This window comes from Ursus maritimus, unplaced genomic scaffold, assembly GCF_017311325.1.
Source record: "Ursus maritimus isolate PB19 unplaced genomic scaffold, ASM1731132v1 scaffold_23, whole genome shotgun sequence".
Classification (NCBI taxonomy): domain Eukaryota; kingdom Metazoa; phylum Chordata; class Mammalia; order Carnivora; family Ursidae; genus Ursus; species Ursus maritimus.
This window is the reverse complement of record NW_024424786.1, coordinates 34,997,270-35,022,768: the sequence shown is the minus strand read 5'-3', so window position 1 is coordinate 35,022,768 and position 25,499 is coordinate 34,997,270. Positions and strand designations below refer to the sequence as shown.

The 25,499-nt window shown below is 39.7% G+C and overlaps 1 protein-coding gene and 1 pseudogene across 1 annotated transcript; both read left to right on the top strand.

Moving 5' to 3' along the window:
• Positions 1–4,531: 4,531 nt before the first annotated feature.
• On the top strand, positions 4,532–16,601 carry LOC121104708 (annotated as a pseudogene).
• LOC103666267 (olfactory receptor 5B12) lies at positions 9,252–10,434 on the top strand. Its single transcript, XM_008694282.2, has one exon. The coding sequence runs from the start codon at positions 9,490–9,492 to the stop codon at positions 10,432–10,434; it is 945 nt and encodes a 314-aa protein (XP_008692504.1). The 5' UTR covers positions 9,252–9,489.
• Positions 16,602–25,499: the final 8,898 nt, after the last annotated feature.

The following is a 25,499-nucleotide window of genomic DNA, read 5'->3' as shown; positions in this document are numbered from 1 at the left end:
CAGCCTTAGGGAAGGTTGAAGCTTCATTAGCATAACTTAAGGTATAGCGGAAGCCATGTAGTCGTTTTTTTTTTAAATTAGAAAATGAGTGTTTTATACGATCAAATAGATTATACCTAAAAAGGAATATACATAATGCATATTAATTTATGAAGCATAAAAAATAGCACTCATGAATCAAGCTGAAGAGCGAGAACATTACCAGGGTACCACGGACAAGGCAGAGAAAAAAAGAGCCAGCGGTCATGAAAGCCCCTGGATTTGTGGAAAACCTTGTGAAGTTAGATTTGGGGCTCAAAAAAGGCCATTTCTAGGGAGTCTGTATATGGAGTAGTGAATGTGCTCTCTCCCCACCCCCCAGTGTATGTGCAAAATCCTGGGAACATTCTTTCTGTCCCCAAGTTGTAAACACGGATTCTGCTTAAATGGATATTTGGCATAGTTTTTCTAGGCCACAAAAATGAGTAGCAATTGACAGCTCTGACGTATGATCAGGAAGCTTGTTTCTAGCGCCTTCTCTTCTTTAGAACCAGGGTGATACGTCTCATCCCTTTACTCATAGGTAGTCTGACACCTCGATGGGCCAGAAGAGGGGATATTTCCTCTCTTTATCATTGGACTGCCAGAACTTTGATTGATTGATTTTAGAGAGAAATTGAGAGACAGAGAGAAAGAGAGCATGCTAATGAGGGAAGGGTAGAGGGGTAATCTCAAGCAGACTCCCCACTCAGCAGGGAGCCTGACTCGGGGCTGGGTCCCAGGACTCTGGGATCATGACCTGAGCCAAAGGCAGACGCTTAACCGACTGAGCCACCCAGGTGCCCCAGAACTTTGACTTTTAAAAAATCTTTTCCCCAAACATTATTTCAGATTTACTAATGTTTTATTTTAATTTCAATTTTAATGTATTTATTTATTTATTTTTATTATGTTCAGTTAGCCACTGTATAGTTCATCATTAGTTTTTTTTTTAAAAGATTTTATTTATTTATTTGACAGAGATAGAGACAGCCAGCGAGAGAGGGAACACAAGCAGGGGGAGTGGGAGAGGAAGAAGCAGGCTCCCAGCGGAAGAGCCTGATGTGGGGCTCGATCCCAGGACTCTGGGATCACGCCCTGAGCCTAAGGCAGACGCTTAACTGCTGTGCCACCCAGGCGCCCCCATCGTTAGTTTTTGATGTAGTGTTCAGTGATTTGTTAGTTACGTATAACTCTCAGCGCTCATCACAGCACATGCCCTCCTTAATACCCATCACCCAGCTACCCCATTTCCTCACTCCCCTCCCCTCTGAGACCTTCACGTTTATTTCCTGGGGTCCATAGTCTCTCATGGTTCCTCTCCCTCTCTGTTACTAATGTTTTAAAATGCGGCAATTAGCTACACTTGTGTAGAGAAGCTGAATCACTCTGTTGTACTCCTGAAACTAATGCAACACTGCGTGCCAACTACAGTTAAATGTAAACATTTTTCCACAATGCGTATAATTGCTGGCATTTTAACTCAGTTGGAAAAATAAATGCTATCATCGCTTCGTTAAAAAATAAATAAAACAAGGCAATTTGAGGTGGTAAGTTTTTAAATTATTCAGATAGCAGTGGAGCTGCCTTAAAACGAGATTATCTTGCTCCACTTCCAACGTTGTTTTCATAACTCAGTTGTCCAATTTGCTGGCTATTATTAGGTTTTGGTAACAGAAACCAAAATAGCGATGATTTAAATAAGACAGAAGTTTATTTCCTTTTGACATAAAAGAAGTCTGACTTATTCCAATGAATGATGTTGTATAAAAAAGATTTTTTTTCTTTATAGATGTGTTAATCTTAAAACCTGTCCTTTCTGGTTCTACGGTCCATACCAGTTATCCCTGCTGATAGTTTTGGTGTTTGGGGTGAGCATTTTTGTTTCGGTTTGGTTTGCTTACAGATTTTGTCCCTAAAAGGACATGGGAAACAAACTTCCAAGGAAGAGGTCTTACTAACCACACTGCAGTCATCCAGCATTTTTATATTCGGCCAACTTCTTTGACAACTCCCTTTGCCACAACTCCTCACTTCACTCGGGACAATCTTTTCCAAGCTGCTTCTTGTCATCCTTTAGGCATTGGCCAAAATGTGGATTCTCCTGAGAAAACATTCTGACTAATCAATTCTATCTAGATTTTTACTGTTCTCTCCCATATCGGCATCTTGTTCTATTTCTAATTATATGCTTACTTGGGTTTGTTTCATGTTTGTCTTCTCTATTTGACTGAAGAATATGAGACTAAGAACCGTGTTTGTTTTGCATGGATATGTATACCCAGGGGCCACGACGGTGGCTGATTCTCATTTGGGATTAATACACAGTTGAATGAATAGATAATTCTTATCAATGCTGCAAATATTTAAGGTGAATTGGATGATGTAATAATTTCTTGGATCCATTTGGCTTGTTCAATGGCAGAGCCTGTGTCCTTATCCCTCCATATTTCTGTCCAGTTGGTGCCCTAGAGGTAATGACTTCACTTGATTTTTGCATTATCAAACTGAATTAGTACAAGTAATGTAAATATACTCATAATCTCCCTCAATGGGCGAGCTGGATCCCCATAGACATTTTATTTTTTAAAATATTTTTTATTTCATAAGTTTGACATGTTGCATTTTGTAAATTTAAGGTATTTAATTGCTGGTTGTGTAAGGTAAGTTTTTGTTGCTCTCCTTGGGGCTTTGTCGCTTGGGGGTTCCACGAATGTGGAACTTCCTCCTGGTTTCCAGCCTTAAACCTAGCAAGCTATGAAAATACATCGAGGAATACATATCACGAAGTGAAGGAAGCCAATTGGAAAAAGCTACATACAGTCATTCCAGCTGTGTGATCTTCCGGAAAAGACAAAACTATGGAGACTACTGTGCTTTCTAGGAGTTGGGCGGGGGGAGGGGGGGAATCAGTAGATAGAGCACAGAGGAATTTTAAGGCAATGAAAATATACTTCTCAATATTGCTGTGAACCTAAAACTGCCTTAAAAAATAAAATCTGGGGGGGCGCCTGGGTGGTACAGCGGTTAAGCGTTTGCCTTCGGCTCAGGGCGTGATCCCGGAGTTATGGGATCGAGCCCCACATCAGGCTCCTCCGCTATGAGCCTGCTTCTTCCTCTCTCACTTCCCCTGCATGTGTTCCCTCTCTCACTGGCTGTCTCTACCTCTGTCGAATAAATAAAAAAAATCTTTAAAAAAAATAAAAAAATAAAAAAATAAAATCTATTAAAAGTTTAAGTCAGAGATACATAAAATGTTCATGTAACATATACATTTCATGAACTTTATATCTACACATAAGGTTATTATATAAACAACATACATATTAATTTATAAGTGGATGTATATTATCTTTCTGTGTATATATATATGTATACATTTGTATATATACAAAGCCTTATATCTATAAATTATTAAGTACATATAATCTCTCTATATGTGTATATATAGTTTCTATATATGCATATATATAGTCTCTGTGTGTATATATATATGTACCCAAATAGCGCATTAATATCAAAACCCTCCTGATTTTCATCATGCTTCTTCCCATGAAGTAAGTACTATTTATAATTACATGCTTATTCTACACACAATTGCATAGATGTGGCATTTCATTCTACATGTAGGTATGTATTTCTTAGAGTGTTCATTCCCTCAGTGTCTGTCTTCTCCATTAGACTCAAGCACCATGGTTGCAAGGATGATGCTTATTTTGCATGGGTCTGTATTCCCATGGCTCATTATTATGGCTGAAATGCATTTGGGATCAATAAATAGTTGAATATATTGATATGTCTTCTCAGTGGTACAAACATTTAAGGTGAGTAAATTCCTGGGGTTTCTTGTTTAATGACAGAGCCCATTATCTCCATCCTTCAATACTTCCACAAACTGCAGCCCTGAAGTTCATGGTATGGCCTGATTTCCACATTATCGAAGAGAATGACTATAAATAATGTGACTGTACAGGTGACCTCCCTCAACAAGCAGGGCTGGATCCCCACAGACACTTTAATCACCTCTTCCCTAGTTAGACGAGATACAGAGTTTTGTAGCCCTCATTGGGTATTTGTTCCCCGAGAGTTCCATGATTATGTAACTCCTTTCTGGGTCTCATTACTGAATCTTTCAAGTCCCCACATGACTCCATTTGGCTTCATTTTAGAGGGAGCAGCCCAAGAACCAGACTCCCTCTGGCCATTCATTTATTCACGTGATTTGTTAATAGTTGTCTGGCAGCAACACTGACCTTCCCCCAAACGGATCTTCCTAAGAGCACGCAACCCGGTCCAGGGGGAGACAATCCCAACTAATGGTGACGTTGGCTGTGATGGTGACAATCACCCCTTACAACTAGGAGGCATTTTAGAGATGTTCTCATGTTCTTATCACAGCAGAAGTTTTCAGGGAAGATGGCATTGGGGCTAACTCCTTATTATTCTCATTTTATACATGAAGATATCAAAGCTCGAAGAGGTTAAGTGGTGTATCTAAGAAGCAAGAGCGGTGGATCCAGAACTAGAATTCTTGTTAGCTGATTCCAAGGCCAATACCAGTCTTGTTTTCTTCAGTTTCTTCCTGTCTCTAGACAACTTTGAACATTTTGGCCAAACACTAAAGAAGAACGTTGCAATAAGGTGTTCACTTTCTTTCACAGCCGGAGTTTCTGATCTGAGATCCACTCACATATGAAGGCGCTGGACTTGACGTTTTATTATTCAGGGAATAAGGTAAACCTATAAATCTACTAGGTCACATCTACTGTCTGCATAACTGTGCCTGGAGAGAGGTGATTAGGAAAGCGCATCAAGGAAGTGATTTCTCCTTTGATTTATTGAGAGCTTGGGCTCGAACACTTTGAATATTTCTTGTATCTGTTTCACACAATCAGGGAGTCTATGTCTCAACATTGTAGAGGTCCTATTAGAACATGGTATTAATCATGTTATTTAAAGTATTTCAGTCTGTTTTCTCTTTGAGAGAAGATGATAATATTGGTTATTGGGACTAATTTCAGAGTTGTTAAGAAGATCAAATGTAAAATGTTATTGTATTTTGGCAGGCCATATAATATCTAAGAAGAGAGAGAATGAATGGAGAAGAGTAATGAGGGGAAAAAACGAGGTTAGTAATCAGCTATAAAATCCACCAAAATGGAGATGTGTAAAGTCACACAAGATGTATTGAAATACCACCTTACGCCCGTTAGAATGGCAAAAATTGACAAGGCAAGAAACAATTGTTGGAGAGGATGTGGAGAAAGGGGATCCCTCCTACATTGTTGGTGGGAATGCAAGTTGGTACAGCCACTCTGGAAAACAGTGTGGAGGTCCCTTAAAAAGTTAAAAATTGAGCTACCCTATGATCCAGCCATTGCACTACTGGGTATTTACCCCAAAGATACAGACGTAGTGAAGAGAAGGGCCATATGCACCCCAACGTTCATAGCAGCATTGTCCACAATAGCTAAATCGTGGAAGGAGCTGAGATGCCCTTCAACAGATGACTGGATTAAGAAGATGCGGTCCATATATACAATGGAATATTACTCAGCTATCAGAAAGAATGATTACCTAACATTTGCTGCAACATGGACGACACTGGAGGAGATTATGCTAAGTGAAATAAGTCAAGCAGAGAAAGACAATTATCATATGATTTCTCTCATCTATGGAACATAAGAACTAGGATGATCAGTAGGAGAAGAAAGGGATAAAGAAAGGGGGGTAATCAGAAGGGGGAATGAAGCGTGAGAGACTATGGACTCTGAGAAACAAACTGAGGGCTTCAGAGGGGCGGGGGGTGGGGGAATGGGGTCAGCTGGTGATGGGTAGTAAGGAGGGCACGTATTGCATGTTGCACTGGGTGTTATACGCAACTAATGAATCATGGAACTTTACATCAAAAACCAGGGATGTACTATGGTGACTAACATAATATAAAAAAAAATATTATTAAAAAAAGATGTATTATAGAAATGAGTAAATCTAATCTCAAATTCTAATTCTGCCACTAAAGACTTTTCTGGGTTGGGCACTCAATTTATTAACTCTTCCACGGACTGCCTAATGACTACAGTGTAAATGAGATCAGCCACCATCACACAGTTGTGAGCAAATGGGAAAACAGTGCTCTCTGTTGGGATGGAGAATGAGAACCGTGCATGGAATTCATCAGTTTATATATGTGTCTCAGAGCACTAGGTATCCTGAGGTCAGGGAATGCTTCTTGTTCATCACTGTAAGCCTGGAAGTTAGGCACATACCCCAGTGCACCATACAGACTTCGTTGTGCTTATACAGGGAATGAAGGAGTGAATAGCATCCAGCACTTTATGTGGCTTATTGGTTGGTGTTACTAAGGAGTCATGTTCCTTTTTAATTATATGAGGAGTTTTTGAGGGATTGAAGTAGGTTGCAAACATTTGTAGATCCATTTCTTGTTATTCAGCCAAGATCCAGAAAACTGGTTGTTTGCCCAAAGTTCACACAAACTGGTAAGTATATCTGATTCCCAAGTTTGTGCTTTTTAATTCTCCCCATTGACTTCCGATGATAGATTTAATTATCAATCAATCATCAGCCAGGCATCCGAATGAGTTACTTTGTGCCCAGTTTAGTTTAAATGGTAAAAAATTAAAAGACTATTTCATCATGATAAGGAGCTAAAACTTCAATTCAGAATGACTTGGCTTCAAATCCCAGCTCTGCTACTTTCTTCAGTCACAAGCAAGTAACTAAATGTCAGAAATCTTCAGCTTCCATACCTGCGAAGTGGGGATAATATCTCACATGACGTGTGAGGATTAAGTGAGGTTAAGTAGCACAGCCTCTAACGTGGTGATGGGAACAGAACAAATGCTCAATAAATCATATCTAGAACAGCTTGAGTCATTATTAATCATGACTTCCACTTATACAAAATGATAAACTATGATAAAAATTTTTTAGAGTAACGAAGTGGTGAATTCAACTGAGTAGAATGACATAGTTGTGTCTGAAGAGGAAGGAGCTGGGAAGACTTCAATGAAGCTTTGGAACTTGTGTGATTCTTTGAAGCATACATGACATTTTGTATCGGGGCAGAGGACACTTTGTCAGGAAGATTGCATTTTTTAGTTTGTACTGAGGACCAACTATATGGTGGTCCATTCCATCAGAAGTTTCCATCTGTGGAGCAAAGAATGATAACAGGTCAACAAATGCCTTGGAGAACCAGTGTAGTTCTTAATTTCTTTCCAACAGATTAAAAGGAGTTTTAACTTTCTTTTTCCTGTAGAAAGATGTTGGATTAAAACCTAAGATAGCAGATGTGGAAAAGAAAGTTGGTAAGAAGTTTTGAAGTGATTCCTAGCACACTGCTGTTGTGTTTCCAGAATTTGGGAAATCTGTATCTATGTTATCAATTCAAGTGAGCGGTTTTTTAAGGAACCAAGAGGGTATCCTCATCACCCTGCTCTATATAAGTGGGCCTCCTACCACTAGTAACAGCAGTGAACTCTGCCTGTCATGACTCTCAACTGTCTAAATTGCCTTCCCAACAGATTCCCTACCTTGAGACCTGTAGGACTAAGCCATTATCATACTGAGTGCTATGTCACTCATCACAAAGCTGAGGATTGTCATCTAAGCCCTCAACTCCTACAAAACAATGTCTGTACATCTCTGCATATCCTCTTCACTGACCTTGGCTCCCACTCCTGCCCAGCTCCTGAAATCATTCCACTGTGCCTTCTGGCATCATCAATAAGACCTGATACATACTTAACTTCTCCTCTGAAAGTCTCTTTGCCTGCTTGGTCTGACTGAACCCGGTGTCGTAGGGCAGTAGTTTTCTCTCCCACATCCCCCTTACCGCTGATTTTCATCATCCTTTCAACCTTGTAAACATTAGAATACTCTGATTTTTGTCTGTCTGTCTGTACTCTTTTCTTTGATGGTGTGCATTTAATATACACGTGTTGAACCTTTAAAAATTGACAGCATAGGGGTGCCTGGGTGGCTCAGTCGTTAAGCGTCTGCCTTCGGCTCAGGGCGTGATCCCGGTGTTCTGGGATAGAGCCCCACGTCAGGCTCCTCTGCTGGAAGCCTGCTTCTTCCTCTCCCACTCCCCCTTCTTGTGTTCCCTCTCTCACTGGCTGTCTCTCTCTGTCAAATAAATAAATAAAATCTTTAAAAAAAATAAAAATAAAAATAAAAATTGACAGCATAGTTCGAATTAATATAATCTAAGGCAGCCAGACCTCTCCTCTAAGCTCTGGATTGCATACCCAATTATTTATGCAACACTCTACTTGGATGGTCAAAAGGTATCTCAGACTCAATTAAATGATTTCTTTCCCCCTTTCCCCAAAGACCTGCTTCTTTTACACTATTTTTTTGTATCACTATACAAAACTTGGAGTCAGCATGGACCCCTCTCTTCCTCTCATGTCCCTTTTTCAATATATCAGAAAATTCAGTGAGCTCTACTTTGGAAATACATCCCAAAGTGGATGGAGTTCTCATTATCTCTCTCACTACCATCTTGGTTCAGGCAATCACCATCCTTTACCTAGAATGTTACAATGGCTTCCTAATTTTTCCAGCATCTTCCATCCTTATTCTGTTAAATTCAATAACCAACAGACTATGAGAGTGACCTTTTTTAAATAGGTCAGATTTTTATGTCACTTTTTGGTCTAAATCCTATAATGTTTTCCAATCTCACTCAAAATAGAAGCTTCATAATTTAATGTAGTGTATGGCTCCCCCCTCTCTACCTCTCTCACCTAAACTTTCCTTCCTACTCCAGCCTTATTGGTTTTGTTGCTGTTCCTAGAACAATCTCAATGTGTTCAAACCCTACTACCATGTATTTGTTGTTGCCTCTGCCTGAAATGCTCTTTCCCCAAATATAGGCTCGCTCCCCTACTTCCTTCATGTGTTTGCTCAAAGGTATCATTTTAGGCTAAGGACATGCTTTGTTTAACTATCTTTTACTAACATATAACACTGTTCTCGGTACAATGGACAAGACAAAAAAAAAAGGTCAGTTGAAGCAAAATTAACTCATTTTCACATCAATTTTACTAGGCTATTCTAGTCCAATACAAAGAGCAATTTGCGGTTGTTTTGTAAGTTCTGACTTGGGAGTCTGCACTGTTCCAGTTAGCAACAATTCTGGTGACGTTACATAAGTCCTTTCTTTTCTTCTTTTTGCCTTAATTAGGTCTTCTATGAAGTTAAGAGATTGGGATGCATTATCTCCAAATCCTTTTTCTGGCATATTCTATAGTAATTTAAGATTGCATTTTGTTGTCACAACCATGCTTTAGTTCTACAGCGTCCTGGAAACAAGTCCTTGCAATACTGAAATAAGGCACAGAGTGGACATGCTGACTGATTTCAGCGGAGTCCACGCTGTTTATAATTCTAATTCAATTTTCTCACTTCTACAGGGAAGCCACATAATTCCCAACTGACCCCATGGAGAACAGTACAGAGGTGACTGAGTTCATTCTTGTGGGGTTAACCAATGACCCCAAACTGCAGATTCCTCTCTTCTTAATCTTCTCCCTCATCTACCTCATCACTCTGATTGGGAACCTGGGCATGATGGCGCTGATTCTCTTGGACTCTCGTCTCCACACTCCCATGTACTTTTTCCTCAGCAACCTGTCTCTGGTGGACGTTGGTTACTCCACAGCTGTCACTCCCAAGGTCATGGCTGGATTACTTACAGGAGACAAGGTCATCTCCTACAATGCTTGTGTCACCCAGTTCTTTTTCCTTGTAGCCTTTATCACTGTAGAGAGTTTCCTCTTGGCCTCAATGGCCTATGACCGCTATGCAGCAGTGTGCAAACCCCTCCATTACACCAGCACCATGACGACAGGTGTGTGTGCTCGTCTGGTCATGGGCTGCTACGTCTGCGGTTTCCTGAATGCCTCCATCCACACTGGGAATATTTTCAGGCTCTCCTTCTGTAGAGCCAATGTGGTTGATCACTTCTTCTGCGATGCCCCTCCTCTCCTGGCTCTCTCCTGTTCAGACAACTACATCAGTGAGATGGTTATTTTTTTGATGGTGGGCTTCAATGTCCTCTTTTCTATCTTGGTCATCTTGATCTCCTACCTGCTTATATTTGTCACTATTCTGAGGATGCGCTCATCTGAAGGACGCCAGAAAGCCTTTTCCACTTGTGCCTCCCACCTCACTACAGTGTTCATCTTCTATGGGACGGGTACCTTCACGTACTTACAGCCCAGCTCTAGCCATTCCATGGACACAGACAAAATGGCATCCGTGTTCTACACTATGGTCATCCCCATGCTGAACCCAGTGGTCTACAGCCTGAGGAACAAAGAGGTCAAGAGTGCCTTTAAAAAGGCTGTGGAGAAGGCAAAGTCTTCTATAGGATTCGTATTTTAATTGCAAATAATCTACAATAAGCCACTTTCATCCACCTCAGATCTATGTAGAGAAAATATTTATCTGCCCAGCTCACAAATTTCTAATTTCTTATAGTAATTTTCCCAGATTTTGATTAAGTTTACAAAGTTACATATCTTTGTTTACAAAGTTTACATGTCTTTAAAAATATGATACCTAAGAATAATAGGTTAAAAAGAACCACCCATAAATACGTTCTTATCTTAAAAATTCTTCTTAATAAGCATGTTCACCCACACTCCCACATGAATATGCATGCCCACAGGTATGTATAAGCATGGGCCCACACATAGATAATTCATGAGAAACTCATGAAACCCCCACACACACTATAGAAGGAGAAATTAGTTAAGACATACATGAGATAGTAGAATTTGTTGTGATAGTAGAATTTAAAACAATTATTTTGGTGTCAGAGAACACATTCTTAACATACATAAATAGTTGACCCAATGGGAAAAAATATATATATATACACGTCTGGGTTTTTTTTAGACTTAATTAATTTATTTGACAGAGAAAGAGAGAGAGCATACAAGTAGGGGGAGCAGGAGAGGGAGAGGGAGAAGCAGGCTCCCTGCTGAGCAGGAAACCTGATGCTGGGCTGATGTGGGGCTCAATCCCAGGACCCTGGGATTATGACCTGAGCAACTGACTGAGCCACCCAGGTGCCCCATATGTTTGGTTTTTAAGAATTATTTTTACTTTATCTTTTTGCATATGAAAAAGTAATAGGTTTTATATTTTAAAAAATTGAACTTTATAAAAATATTTCCAAAGTTCCTTGAATGTAGATTTATTATTGATTCTTTGTATGTTCTTGTTTTTAGTAAAAACATAAGCCATAAGAGACTCTTAAGTATAGGGAACAAATTGAAAGTTGCTGGAGGGGAAGTGGGTGGGGGGATGGGGTAAATAGGTGACGGGCATTAAGTTGGGCACTTGTTGTGATGAGCACTGGGTGTTGTATGCAAGTGATGAATCACTAAATTCTACCCTGGAAACTAATACTACACTATATGTTAATTAACTTGAATTTAAATAAAATCTTGATAGCAAAAAAAAAAAAACCCATGTCTTTACATGGGCATTTATTTTCCTATCCAAATTTCCATATTAATGAGCCCCAACTAAAAATAATACGTGTATATGACAGTTAAATAGAGAAAACATATCCCATAATACAGGAAAAAGAAAAAGATGACAAGGCATATTTTTATTCACTTAAATAAAAATGTACAATGTTTAAAGTTTAAGCACCAAGAATTACAATAGTAGTAATAATTTACTCGTATGCAAGGCTATGAATTTGTTAATGTACAATTTGCTAAAATTTTGAGTCTCGCTATTTCAAAAATTCTGAATCTGTATGTATGTCCATTTCTTTCCCCTGATTTGGGGAGTTTGGGCCATTATTTTTTCAAATATTCTTTCTGCCTCTTTCTCTCTCCCCTCTTGAGACTCTCCTTAGGTGTATGTTGGTACGTTTGAAGTATCCCACTGTTCTCTGAGACCATTTATTTTTCTTGATTTAAAAAAAAATTCTGTTTTTCAGGCTGGATGTTCTCAAGTGACCTATCTTAAAGCTTACTGATTTTTTTTTTCTGTCGGCTTTCATCTGCTACTGATCCACTTATTAAACATCATTGGGATGGAAAATAAGCACATAAAAAGATGCTCAACATCATTAGTCATTAGAGAAATGCAAATTAAAACAACAAGGAGATATACTACAAACCTATTAGAATAACTAATGTAAAAAAAAAAAGCCCACCTGTAAATATAAAGTACCGCCAAGGGTGGGAAGCAATTGGAACTCTCATACGTTGCTGGTGGAAATGCAAAATAGTATGCTATTTTAGAAAATAGGTTGACAGTATCTCATAACCTAGAAATCTCACTCCTAACAACCTACCCAAGTGAAATAAAAGCCCATGTTCACATAAAATCCTGTATGTGAATGTTTATAAGATCTTTATTCGTATTAGTTGAAAACTAGAAAAAACCCAGTTCCGTCAACTGAAGAATGGGTAAATAATCTGAATACACAGACTGCATCTCAAAAATAAAAAGGAACCAATTGCAGAACAACTACACAACTCCATGAATTTCAAATGCATGTTGCTAAGGGAGAGAAACATGACTCAAGAGAGAACCTACTGTATGATTCTTTTTTTATGACATTCTTACAGAGCCAAAACCATAGGGACTGAAAACAAATTAGCAGTTGCTAGGAGGTGGAAGGAGGGGTCAATTCCAAAGGGTTGGGGGGGTTAATAAACTGTTCTATATCATGATGTGATGGTGGTTCTATGGCCAATTACTTTTGTACAAACGCTTAGAACAATGCATTGCAAAGTGGGGATATAACTATGTAAATTATATCTTAATTAGAAAAAGGAAAAAAAAAGAGACAAGGAATGCAAATGGGTCAGTGCTCTTACTCAACAGACACTTCAGTTCCCCACTGACAGTTTAATTGCTTCTTCCCTAAATAAGTGAGATGAGGATCTGTGGATATTCTCATGGGGGGCCTGCTCCCCTGAGAACTCTGTGTCCCTATAACTTTCTTGTCTTTTCTTTATTTTTTTAACTTTCTCCCAGTTCCCATTCATTAGCCTTGGAAATCCCAAAATCACTCCATTTGCCATCATTTCAGAGGACGCGTCTGCGTAGAGAACCCTTTTGTTCATTTGCTGTTCATCTGGAACTTACTCATTCCTGGTATCCCTGCCGTCTTCCTGCAAACAGGATTTGTTTCCAGGCTGCAACCACAGCCAAAAAAAACCCCACTCTGAGATAAGAATTATACTGATTCAGGTTAAAATGATAATCCCCTTACCAAGTTGGTTTATAGACCTTCCCTGTCTGGTATTCACACACAGAATTCTGTGAGATGTGTGGGAGGTGCAATTGTATTAGTCTCACTTCACATACCAGGAAACTGAGCTTGACAAGGGTAAATGACTCTTCCAGGGGATCATGAAGAATACATGGGAGGCGCAGGACTTGGACCATCTTCCCAGCTCCACCATAATGATTTTTCCTCCATTCCTCCATGGTTCAGAGACCTTGAAGCCTTGTTACCAGCACTGGAGAGAGAGCATCTTCAATAGGACATAACATTCTAACCTGGTCGAAGTTCTGATCAGAGACACAATTCAGGGTTGCCTGTCCCTGTTTGTCAAGAAGCAGGGAAGGTTCTACATATCCTAGACATTTTCAGTGAGAAGTGTATTTCAGGCAAAAACAGTAGGGAAGCTGTGTCTGCTGTGAATTATTTCAGCAAAGTAAGGCATGCGGTGAGTATTTTTCTGAAAGTGAGGCAGAGCTGGTCTTAAATGCCCAAATAAGGAGTTTAGTGATAGTTAGGAAACAACATATTGCTTTCTTAAAGAGGATGAACAGCAACGAGAAGAAACAGAGGATAGATTATGGTCCAATGGAGTAGGTAGTAATTTCATTGTTTACTAATTGTAGGTCTGTTATGGAAGGGAAGTTAAGTAGAACAGGGTGAAATGATATTTCTTTAGACTCCAAGACGATCCTCATGATTCTAAAGCTCCGTACCTTATTTCAACCTTCTTTTCCTCTCTAACCTTACTAATGTTGCTGGCTCACATACAAAAGCTGAAAGGTAGTGGCTACAGGCACAGGCGTATGATCTGTCTGATCTGGATATGAATCGTGAGTTTATTTCTTGTAGGTGTAGAGTAGACTTCTGTGAAGTCACCTAACCTCTCAAATCCTCAATTCCTTGACCACAAAATGTGGGTAATAATATTCCATATCTTACAACATTGTAGGATTCTATAACTTTTGAAGTTATACTTGTCAGTTTATAAGTTTTCCTTATAAAGTCATGAGGATAAAGAAAGAATACACACCTACACCCAGAATGCTCTTATCAGAGGTTATAGAACATAGTATATGCCAAAAACCATCTTACGTTTGTCGAAGGTGAGCAAACGCAGATGTCTTTAGGAACTGGGTATGAAAGAGGAAGTTGTGACGCCCCTCTAGATGGTAGAGAAGAGTGGTTACCAATGAGGGAAAGCTGTGGCATGGGCTTCATTCAGTTCAAATGAGAAAAATCACAGCGTGGAACTCACCTCAAAGGCAGATCTGAAAGCTAGAGTCAAACCCAGGGATATGAGACAACCCTGGGTCTTCATCATCCAGCTTAGGGGGTCAGAGTAATGAGAGTAAGAGTGAGTTCAAAACAGAAGAAAACTGTTTCAACCCAAGGTAAAATATGGATCTCAAGGAAGAAACAGAATGAACGGCTGGTGTGGCCAATGATATGGTGAGAAGAAGGACAGCGTGAGACATACAGGGGGATCAGAAGATCTGAGTTGATGTGGTGTGTGGAGAAAGACAAATCAGAGAGTGAGTCTCTCAGACTTCAAAACTAATCCGTAACCTAGAGATTGGATATGGCTTCCCACCTTTACCCAACCAAGACAGAGACCGCCCTTTCATCCCACTAATAACATTAGAGCCAACACTCATCAGATTTGTAATTATTGTTTTTCATGCATTATTTCATAAACTCTCACAATTGCTCCTTCACGTTACATCTCCATTTCTAGAGATGAACAAACTGAGGCTTAGCGAACCTAGGCTAGGACAGTGTCTCCCAGATAGTAAATGTTAGGGTACCATTTGAGCTCTTGTACTCGGTGCATTACCTTCTCTCCAGAAGTGCCTTTGCCGGCGTCCACATCTAGAGCTGCAGCTCCCCCACTGCATCCACTACCTCTCTGCTCCTGTCACCCCATTGCAAGCCCCAAATCCAGGAATAGTATCTTGGTCATTCCGGTACTCCTGACAACTAACATTGAGATGGGTCCGATGGATTCAATAGCTTCATTGAACAGAATTAATTCAATTCAATTCAATTCAAATTTCAGTTACTGTCATGGGATTCTGGAATTTTTCTGCCTGGGTACACAGCTTGACTCTGACAGTTAATATTTGGGTAAACTTGGACAAATTACACAGCCTTTTTGAGCCTAAGTTCTCTCGCAAAATAAATGAGCATAATGACTCATTGTTTTGTCTTATGTGTGCTTTAGATTTGAAGAACAAATTATTGCCATAAGTGAAACAATCTACAGAGTATTTACACAGTTCCACTTCACTCTACTCTCTCTTCCGTTTAACACTCTGTTCCTTTCCTTCTCATCACTACAGGGCATCCTGTGATTCCCCACTGACATCCATGGAGAATGGCACAGAAGTGGCTGAGTTCATCCTTCTAGGACATACAGATGCTCTAGGACTGCAGGTCTCACTATAACGTTCACCCTCTTCTACCTTTCCACTCTAGTTGGGAATCCGGAGGTGATCGTGTTGATTCTGCTGGACTCCCCCCATGTACTTTTTCTTCAGTAACCTGCCTCTGATGGACTTTTGTTATATACCCAAGGTCATGACAAGACTTCTTATAGGAGACCATTACACCACCACCATGACAGCAAGTGTGTGTGCTTGTCTGGCCGTAGGCTGGGTGTCTGTGATATTCTGAATGCCTCTCTAAGTGTTGGCGATACCTTCAGTCTCTTCTTGTATGTCCAGTGTGGTTCACCACTTTTTTGTGATATTCTGGCAGTCACAGCTCTGTCTTGCTCTGATAAGTATATTAGTGAGTTGGTTCTTATCTATATGACTGGCTTCCATTTTTTTTTCTTTTTTGCTTTTGTGGTTACCTTTATTTCCTACCTGTTTATATTTATCATGATCTTGAAGATGCACTCAGCTCAGGGGCATCAAAAGGTTTTGTCCACCTGTGCTTCTTACATCACTACAGGGTCCGACTTCTATGGGACAATCCTCTTCATCTTCATGTACTCACAGCCTAGCTCCAAGAATTCCATGGACACACACAAAATGGCACTTATCATATGATTTCCAATTAACACATAAACTCAAAGTGAGCAGGAGCTTTATCTGCTTTGTTCATAACTCTACCCTCCATGGCTAAATGGATTTCTGGTTCACAGGAGATTTCAATAACTATTTGTTAAATAAATGAATGAATAAATGAAGCTTTTAGTCTAATCATATCAATATATTGGCTATTTGGAGCATGAATATTTATAATTCATCATTCATAAAATAAACTATCCACATAGAATTGTAGAATATTTCAAGAGTCATGACCAGTGTTCCTTTTTCCTGAAATATTTTTATCTACATTCTCACTCAGTGCTTTTAATCCCCATTTATGGATACAATCATTTTCTGGAAACTACATTATCATTCCTTAGGAATGACATTTCATTGACTAGTAAGTAGCACATCAAATAGATTCTATTTAGTAAATCATAAAAAGATATAAAATACAAAACCCTTTTAAAGTGTAGTATCTCATTTGATTTAGAAAATTACTTTATACACATTGGTTATGCAGTTAATTCCAATGATTCTAAGTATCCATAGAGAATGGGAACACAATAGTAGTTGTGAATAGTAAACACAATCCACACTCAATATCTCAGCATTAACAGTTTTCATGTGTTTAATTTTGATCCTCAGGAGAGATCAATTCTATAATAAATCTCCCTATAGGAATTTGCATTGTTTCCCTTTCTGCCTCTACATGCTTGGAGGCACTCATACTCACAGTATATGTAAGACTGATCTTGGGGGCACCTGGGTGGCTCAGTCAGTTAAGTGGGTGACTCTTGGTTTCTGCTCAGGTCATGATCTCAAGGTCATGAGATCAAGCCCCAGCTCGGGCTGGGCATGGAGCCCGCTTGAGATTCTCTTTCTCCCTCTCTCTCTGCCCCTCCCCGATTCCTCACTCTAAAAAAAAAAAAAAAAAAAAAAAAAAGACCGTGCTTGAATGTGCCAGGATGGTCATGCCGACACCAGCATAGGCAGGGTGTTATAATCTAAATGTTCTCTTTTGGCTCTAGATCTATGATGATGGTGATTTATCTTCTGCTGGAATCATTTAAGAAATTACATTTAATAAAAAGTTTTGGAATACTTTTAGGCTTACAGAAAAGGTGCAAAGACAGTATAAGTGTTCCCATATACCCTTTACCCAGTTTACCCTGATGTTATCATCTATATTACCTTGGTACACATGTCAATACAAAGAATCCAACATTCATACGTTGCTATTAACTGAATTCCATACTTATTTGGATTTCACTAGTTTTTCCTGAGTCCTTTTTCTGTTCCAGTGTCCTATCCATGATACCACATAAGGAAATAAAAATGGTTATTTTATATCATTGTTTTGGGTGACGTTCTACGAGCAGCAGATAAGTGAAAGAGAAAGTCATGGGGGTAAGGAGACAAAGAAGGTGAACTAGTTACATATAAGAAAAAAATGTGGGGGGCGCCTGGGTGGCTCAGTCGGTTAAGCATCTGCCTTTGGCTCAGGGCGTGATCCCAGGGTCCTGGGATCGAGCCCCACATTGGGCTCGTTGCTCAGCAGGGAGTCTGCTTCTCCCTCTCCCTCTGCCCCCTCAAATTGTGCTCTCTCTCTTGCACTCTATCTTTCAAATAAATAAATAAATAAATAAATAAATAAAGAAAATCTTTAAAAAAAAGAAAGAAAGAAAAAAAATTGGATATGGTGACCAATATTGGACCTAGTAGTAGAAATTGAAAACATATCTTCAGGCTATTGAGGGAATTGCATTGGCAAGAAAGCTATGAGCCTTGGCTGGGCATTAAAACACTCTAGAAATTTAAAATTGTGTGTGCAGAAGTAAGCTGTAAAAACTGAATACTCCTCAAAGAGCTCACAATCGCCCACATGCATTTAAGCTGCCTGACACGGCCATCAGCTTCACATAAAAACATTACACACAGCACGCAATATATCCCCTTCCTGTTCTGGGACACGGCCAGACTCGAATACCCCAGGTCCCTAGCACTGGACAGTCCTTTCTCTTTTGAAATGTCCCAGAACTGTTCATTTGAACCCTGCAACTAACCAAGGCCCATCAAAGGTAACTGAAAACCAATGAGAAAGGCTCTTTTTCCAAAAATCCCATCTTAATAAAATGCTTGTCAATTTTATGCATCTCAGCGTTTCTTCTTTTTAATCTATAAAACTTACTCTCCTTTATAACATCTTTATAACCCCTGCTAAAACTCAAGAAATAGCAGATGGCATCCCTTGCTGACACAAAATAGAACAAAGCAAAACCCAACAAAGCAAAACCAGCCTGTTAATTTTGTCTCACATTGCCTTTTGTTTTTGATACACTTCAGAAATGATCTTAAAGAATAATGGATAAGAAAAAAAAAATCCAACAGGACGAGGGGCCAGGAAAAACAATGGAAAGTGGACTTCTCCTAGAGAGAAAAATAAGATCTCATAAAGAAATATCTCCACTGCCAAGGTTGGGGGTGGGGGGTTGGGGCTTCATAAGGCTGACTCAGCAAGATTTTAAAGGTGACCGTTGTGTCTCTGTTCTTTACTTTTATGAAAGGGAACTTTTTTTTTCACTTATATTCATCCTGTTTCTATGTCATATATTGAGTATGATGTGAGATAAGCTGTTTGGTTTTCGTTTGTTTGCTTTGCTTGTAGGTTTCCAGACCATGAGGAGCCACATTAGGACTGAATGGAGAGAACCACTGAACCCCTTTCGTATCCTGGGCATTGAGCCTCTGTAGTGATTAGCTGGGATTTAAGTTGTCTCCCTAGTGGAAGCAGATAATATGATCTGCGGGGGCAGGAGGATTAAAATGGATATTTGATGAACATAAATATTACAGTAGAAGACACTTGTTCTTTCTGTGCCAAACTATTTTCTTTTTCCTCTTAAGCACATAGCTATGCTTAATTTCTCAGCCTGTGTACCATTAGTTGAGGTCGCGGCATTGTCGTCTTGCCAGTGAAAGTGAGTCTAAGTTACACGTGCCACTTGCAAGTCTGGCCCGTGAAACCTCCCAGGTGACCCTCTGCTTACTCTCTCTTCCGCTGTCACCTGTTGGATGGAGAATCCAGGTCACATAGAACAACTAACTGAACAGTACAGGAGCAAGGAAAGTCTCTATGGCTAAGCCACTGTGATTTGGGAGTTTCCTTGTATAGAAGCTAGTATGATATACACCAACTAATATAAAGAGATTCCCACAAGACTGTCTGGAGGCTGTTGGCAAGAAGTAGACAGAGAGATGATGAGAAATACTGTCAAATGTCGACAACACAATTCCACAGATATTTAACATTACTCCCCACCTGGCTTCTAAACCTAATTAAAATGAATAGGACGTGCATTTCCCCTACCACACGCACTATAAACGTACATGAGAATGGGGGTGCACACAAGCCTGTGAATAGAAGTCATGCAGAGCCCGTCTGTACACATTCACGGAGGAGTAGGAAATTTGTCAAAGAAGTAAATATAGTGCGGCTAATGTTTGATGAAAAAATAAATCAGTTGAGTTATCAGAATATAAACATGTCATATCATAATTCTTTATTTATTTGAAAACCTGTTCTAAGAGTCCCAAATGCAGAAAAAAGTACTCTAGTATTTTTTTTTTAATGAAGGTATGTGTTTAAGTCAGTACGTTTTACGGAAAGCTGTGTAAGTATAGCGCCTAGTGAATTCCACCTAGACTGAGAAATGGCAGGTTCACATGATAATTTTCAAAAAGATAAAATGACCAGAGTAGAAGAAAAATAAAGAGATAATACAGGGCTTTTCCCATTTATGTGTACATGACTACCTACTCCTCACACGGAGTAAAAATAATGCACTAAGAATAACAAATACACATTTTTTTTCTGTCTGCAAATGCTTTGAAATGGTTATTGTCCCTCATTGACTCCTACTCTAGCTGATCTGCACCATCTATTATGACTCTCCCCATCATGGATTCCGCATCGTTCACACTGACTTCCTTGTTATTCCCTCACAACTCCAAGCGTGCTCCTACCTCAGGACCTTTGCACCTGCTGTTCCCTTTGCTTGGAGTGTTCCCTTGCTTCCTTCAGGACTCTCCCTAAAGGTTACCTGCCCTATAGGTATGACTTCCCGTATAAAATGGTCACTTTGCTCCTCATGGACCTCCTCACCTCAGCCCGCTCTATTTTTCATAATTCTTATTAACACTCACTTATTTTTACCTGTTCACCTGTTCATCTATATCTGCTAACTAGAATGTAAACTCCCTGAGAGCTCCAGTGTCATTGGTTGTGTTCAAAACTCTATTCCCAGTATCTAATAGAGTGTGTGGCTCAGGATTCTTTTGTGAAACGAATGAAGTAACTCTGTCATGAGTCTACTAATGTCAATATGTTGGATCTTTGAGCCACTGATAATTCTATCACGCCTCTAATACATAATCCTTCTTAATATAATTTAGAACATTTCAAGAGACATGGCTGCTTTTCTCCTTTGTGGAGTATTTTTATCTACACTCTCACTCAGCGCTTGGACTCCCAGTTTTAGATGCAAGGATCTTTTGGAGCCCAGGCCATCCAGGGGTCATCTGCAACCATCTCTTATTTTTCCCTTAGGAATTGTCTCTTTAAGTGGCAAGTCACACAATCAAACAAATTCTACTTAGTAAATTGTAAAAAAAGGCCTAAAAGAGGAAACTATCAAAATTTAATATCTGACTCGATTTGGAAAATTACTTCATATATGCTGAATGTACAATTAACTTCAGTGATTCTAAACATGTATATTGAATGTAAACATAATCTGCATTCAGTATCCTAGTGTGAGATACAATAATTATCATTTGATTTTGGGTCTCCTGTTAGCTATAATAAAGCTCCCCAAGGGTATTTGCATCTGCGTCTCCTCTATCTCTATACAATCAGAAGCATTCAACATCTCGAGATCTACAAAACTGTGCTTGAATGCCTTAAGGCAGTCATACAGATATTAGTATGATGAATATCCACTTATCTCGCTAGTATCAATACTAGTGGGATACTAGCATGCTTCCCCTTTTGGCTCCAAAGTCTATGAAAATGACTTATGGTGATGTTCCTCTTGCTGGAACCATTATATTACAAATCACTTTAAATATTTTTAAAATTCTAGAATGTTCTAAATTTTCAAAAACTTACAAAGATAGTGTTGTCAGTTCCCATATACCCCTGCCCTACTTTCCCCTATTTCTAATGTGTTTCTTTAACATGGTACCCTTGTCAAAACTAAGAAGCCAACCTCAGCATTGCTGTTCTCTCAACTTTAGATTTTATTTGGATTTTATCATTTTTTTCCCCAGTAACGCCCTTTTCTCTTCCAGGCTACCATTCAGAAACAACACTGAATTGAGTTGTCATGGCTCCTTGGTTTCCTATAACAGTGTCTCAGTCTTTCCTTGTCTCTCATGACTTGAGCAGTTTTGAGGGGTACTAGTCAGATATTTTGTAGAATAGCTTTTCATCTGCAGTTGTCTGGGTTTTCTTGGGTCATGGTTAAATAAGGGATATGGGGTTTCTGTCAAGAACAAGAAGTTCCCTTTCCATCATGTTATGTCAGGGGTACACATTCACAACAGACTTGGTTCTGTGATATTACCTTCAATCACCTGGCCACGCTAGCTTTGCCATGTTGTCCAGCGTGAAGAATGTTCTCCCTTCTTTATACTATATATATTTTTTTAAAGATTTTATTTATTTATTTGACAGAGATAGAGACAGCCAGAGAGAGAGAGAACACAAGCAGGGGGAGTGGGAGAGAAAGAAGCAGGCTCATAGCGGAGGAGCCTGATGTGGGGCTCGATCCCATAACGCCGGGATCACGCCCTGAGACGAAGGCAGACGCTTAACCGCTGTGCCACCCAGGCGCCCCTTTATACTATATTTTTGTAAGTAACTCGCTAAGACTACCTTAGAGTCCAGGCAGCAGGGGACTACGGTCCACCTCCGGGAGTAGAGGGGAACATATAAATAACTGATTTAGAATTCTTCTGAAGGGATAATCTGTCTCTTTTCACCATTTATTTATTTCTTCAATCATCTGTTTATATCAAGGTGGCATCACATATTTATTGTATACTTTGGGTTATAATAGGATATTATTTATTTGCTCAAATTGTTCCATGTTTGGTCATCGGGTGCTCTTTGAGTTTGTCTCATTTCCTTTTGACATGCCCCCATCTTTTTAGTTTTGAACAAGACTTTGCGTTGGAGCATTACGGGATGTTCAGACTCATCTTGCGTTGACCCTGCTCCAGCCCTAGAAGCAGTTACTTCTCCAGAGAGCCCTGCTTCCATCCATGAGAGAATACTATTTAGAAAACATGATCTAGGAGCCGGGTAGGCTCATTGCTACTTGACTGTCACTTCCAGGTGATCTTAGAAGACAAAACTAGGAAATATACATATACACACATATATGTTTATTTCTTTATCTACCCATCTATACCTGTAATAAGCTAAATATTTCTTTTTTTAAAGTTTTCATTTATTCATTTGACAGAGAGATAGACAGAACCAGAGAGCACAAGCAGAGGGAATGGCAGAGGGAGAAGGAGAAGCAGGGAGGCTGATGCGGATCTCGATCCCAGAACCCTGGGATCATGACCTGAGCCAAAGGCAGATGCTTAACCATCTGAGCCACCCAGGTGCCCCAATCTAAATATTTCTGACTTGAATTTGTTCTTTCCAGCCTCCCCCACTTCCTAGGTGTGACCTCTTTTCCTCTAATGGTAGCTCAGTGATAGTTTTTATCATGAATCAATATTGGAGTATGTCAACTGCTTTTTCGGCAGCAAGTGATACGATCACGTTTAATTTTTCTCTATTAGTATATTGATATGGTCGATTACATCAATTGATTTTCAAATGTTGGCTCAGCCTTGCGTACCTGTAATAACTGTCACTTAGTCATTATGTATGATTCTTTTTATACACTGCTGAATTCAGTTTGGTAATACCGTGCTGAGGATTTTTGTATCTATCTTCATGAGAAATGTTTTCTTGCAGCTTTCCTTAGTGGTAAGGCATTTATCTGGTGTTAGGATTCAGGTACTCTCTTTCAGCTTGTTTTTTTGTCATTTGCTTAGTAAAAGAAACTATTATAATTTGTATTTACATGTTGCTGGGTTTGAAAACCTGAGAAACTGATCCAAATATGCTCCTCCTTCATGGTTTTTTTTTTTTTTTTAATTATCTTTCTCAGCCAACAGAGTTGGAATATTCCCCCCCTGGAACAAAGTAGAGACAACACTGATGAGTAAGGAGGGACAAAAGACCATGTCAGCTTTTCCCATATTTAAGATATAAAATCTGTGTTTTAAGATTCTTGATGTTTGCATCTTGTGAGTCTAGTCATGGCCCATTTGGGAATTAAAAGGTGAGACAAGACAAGTCAGGACTTTGAGCAAAAATGGTAGTGGCAATCTGCTTTTCCTGGTTAGATTCCCTCCACTGTCGCCATCCCTGCCCATCACACAGGTGTGGGTGCTAACGTGGGGAGAGAGGTGATCGTGGATGTACACAGCAGAAATCAACTCTGGCTCACTTATGCAGAAAAGAATTTATTAGAAGAATAAAGGGGTGCTCAGAAAACCAAATGGATTATTGGATAATTTAGGCTAAGAAAATCGGAGTTAAACAAAGAAAACCAGAACGCAGGAAACACAGGCAAGACAAAACCCCTGGGACTTGTTTAAGACAATTCCTCTGGCATGTCCGCCATTTCTGCCTTGGACACTACTATTGACGGCTGCCACTACCACCACCGTTGGACCCTTGCTAAGGTCATACGCCATAACACCTACTGCAAATAAATTGTAACTGTCCTAACTTCTGTATGGTATTCATTGCATCCCTTTGGCCGGGATCCGTTCTTTTGCTGCTTGCTGAGCTGTGAGCATGGTAAGCGTAACAGTAATAATTACCGCTCTCAAATACACCGCATCCTAGTACCTTGACCGTGTTCTTAATGTTTACATGTCTTAATTAATTTCATCTTCACAGCAACTTCACAGATAGGTATTATTATAATTCCCATTTTACTTAAAAGGAAACGGAGGCTTAGGGACACTAATTAGCTCTCCCAAGTTCCAGGAGAGTTGGGACAGAACCAGGATCTGCACGCATGCCACCCTCTGGAGTTTTCTCTAGAGGGACGTGTGAACACAGAGCCGTATAGTTTCCTACCACGTTTGTATAGTGGGCAATTATCAAAACTAGGAAAAGTTTGGGTAAAAAGCATCCAGAAAAATGTCCTATCTCAGCTCCTGGTGGCCATGTTAGAGTTTCTTCATAGACGTAGATCTGGAAAATTTCGTTGAGTCCCTGGGTTGTTCAGCTTAGTCTGGAAGTCAGTGGGCAAACCGAAGATGCTACAGATGAATTCTTGTTTTCCTGCTTTGTCAATTTAAGCAGCTCATATTTGAATTCTTTTTTTCTTATTTGAATTCTTCTTAGTTTGTTAATTTTTTTTTAAAGATTTTATTTATTTATTCGACAGAGATAGAGACAGCCAGTGAGAGAGGGAACACAAGCAGGAGGAGTGGGAGAGGAAGAAGCAGGCTCCCAGCCAGCGGGGAGCCTGATGTGGGGCTCGATCCCAGGACTCTGGGATCATGCCCTGAGCCGAAGGCAGACGCTTAACGACTGAGCCACCCAGGCGCCCCTAGTTTGCTAATTATTGACCACACCTCAACCCCACTATGGTAGGGTCTTTGGAATTGAGTCACAGTGACTCCTAAGGCCTCCAGGGGATAAATTATTTCTTTTAGAGACAATGGGCACTTTCAGAAATGAATGGAGGCTCTCTCACAAAAAAGTAAGACTTCGCAATCATTTTTTACAATGTTTGGTGAGAGTTTGCTGTGTACCAGGCATTGTTTTAGAAGCATATAAATGTTAATTTATATGCTTCTCATAACAACTGTACAAAGTAGGCACTATCATTGTCTTCATCTTACAAATGAGGGAACTGAAGTGCAGAGGGGTTATATAACCTGTAACTTCCTTCACATGAATTTTAGGCGGTCGTGTGGCTGTGGGACAACACGGTTTCCGTAATGCTCCAGCCTGGTTTTCATGGCCTCTCTCATGATTCTGTCTGATTGTCACTGGGAAAGTTAAT

Excerpts from the sequence above, each read along its gene's own strand:
- LOC103666267 (XM_008694282.2), top strand. The coding sequence starts at position 9,490 with ATGGAGAACAGTACAGAGGTGACTGAGTTCATTCTTGTGGGGTTAACC.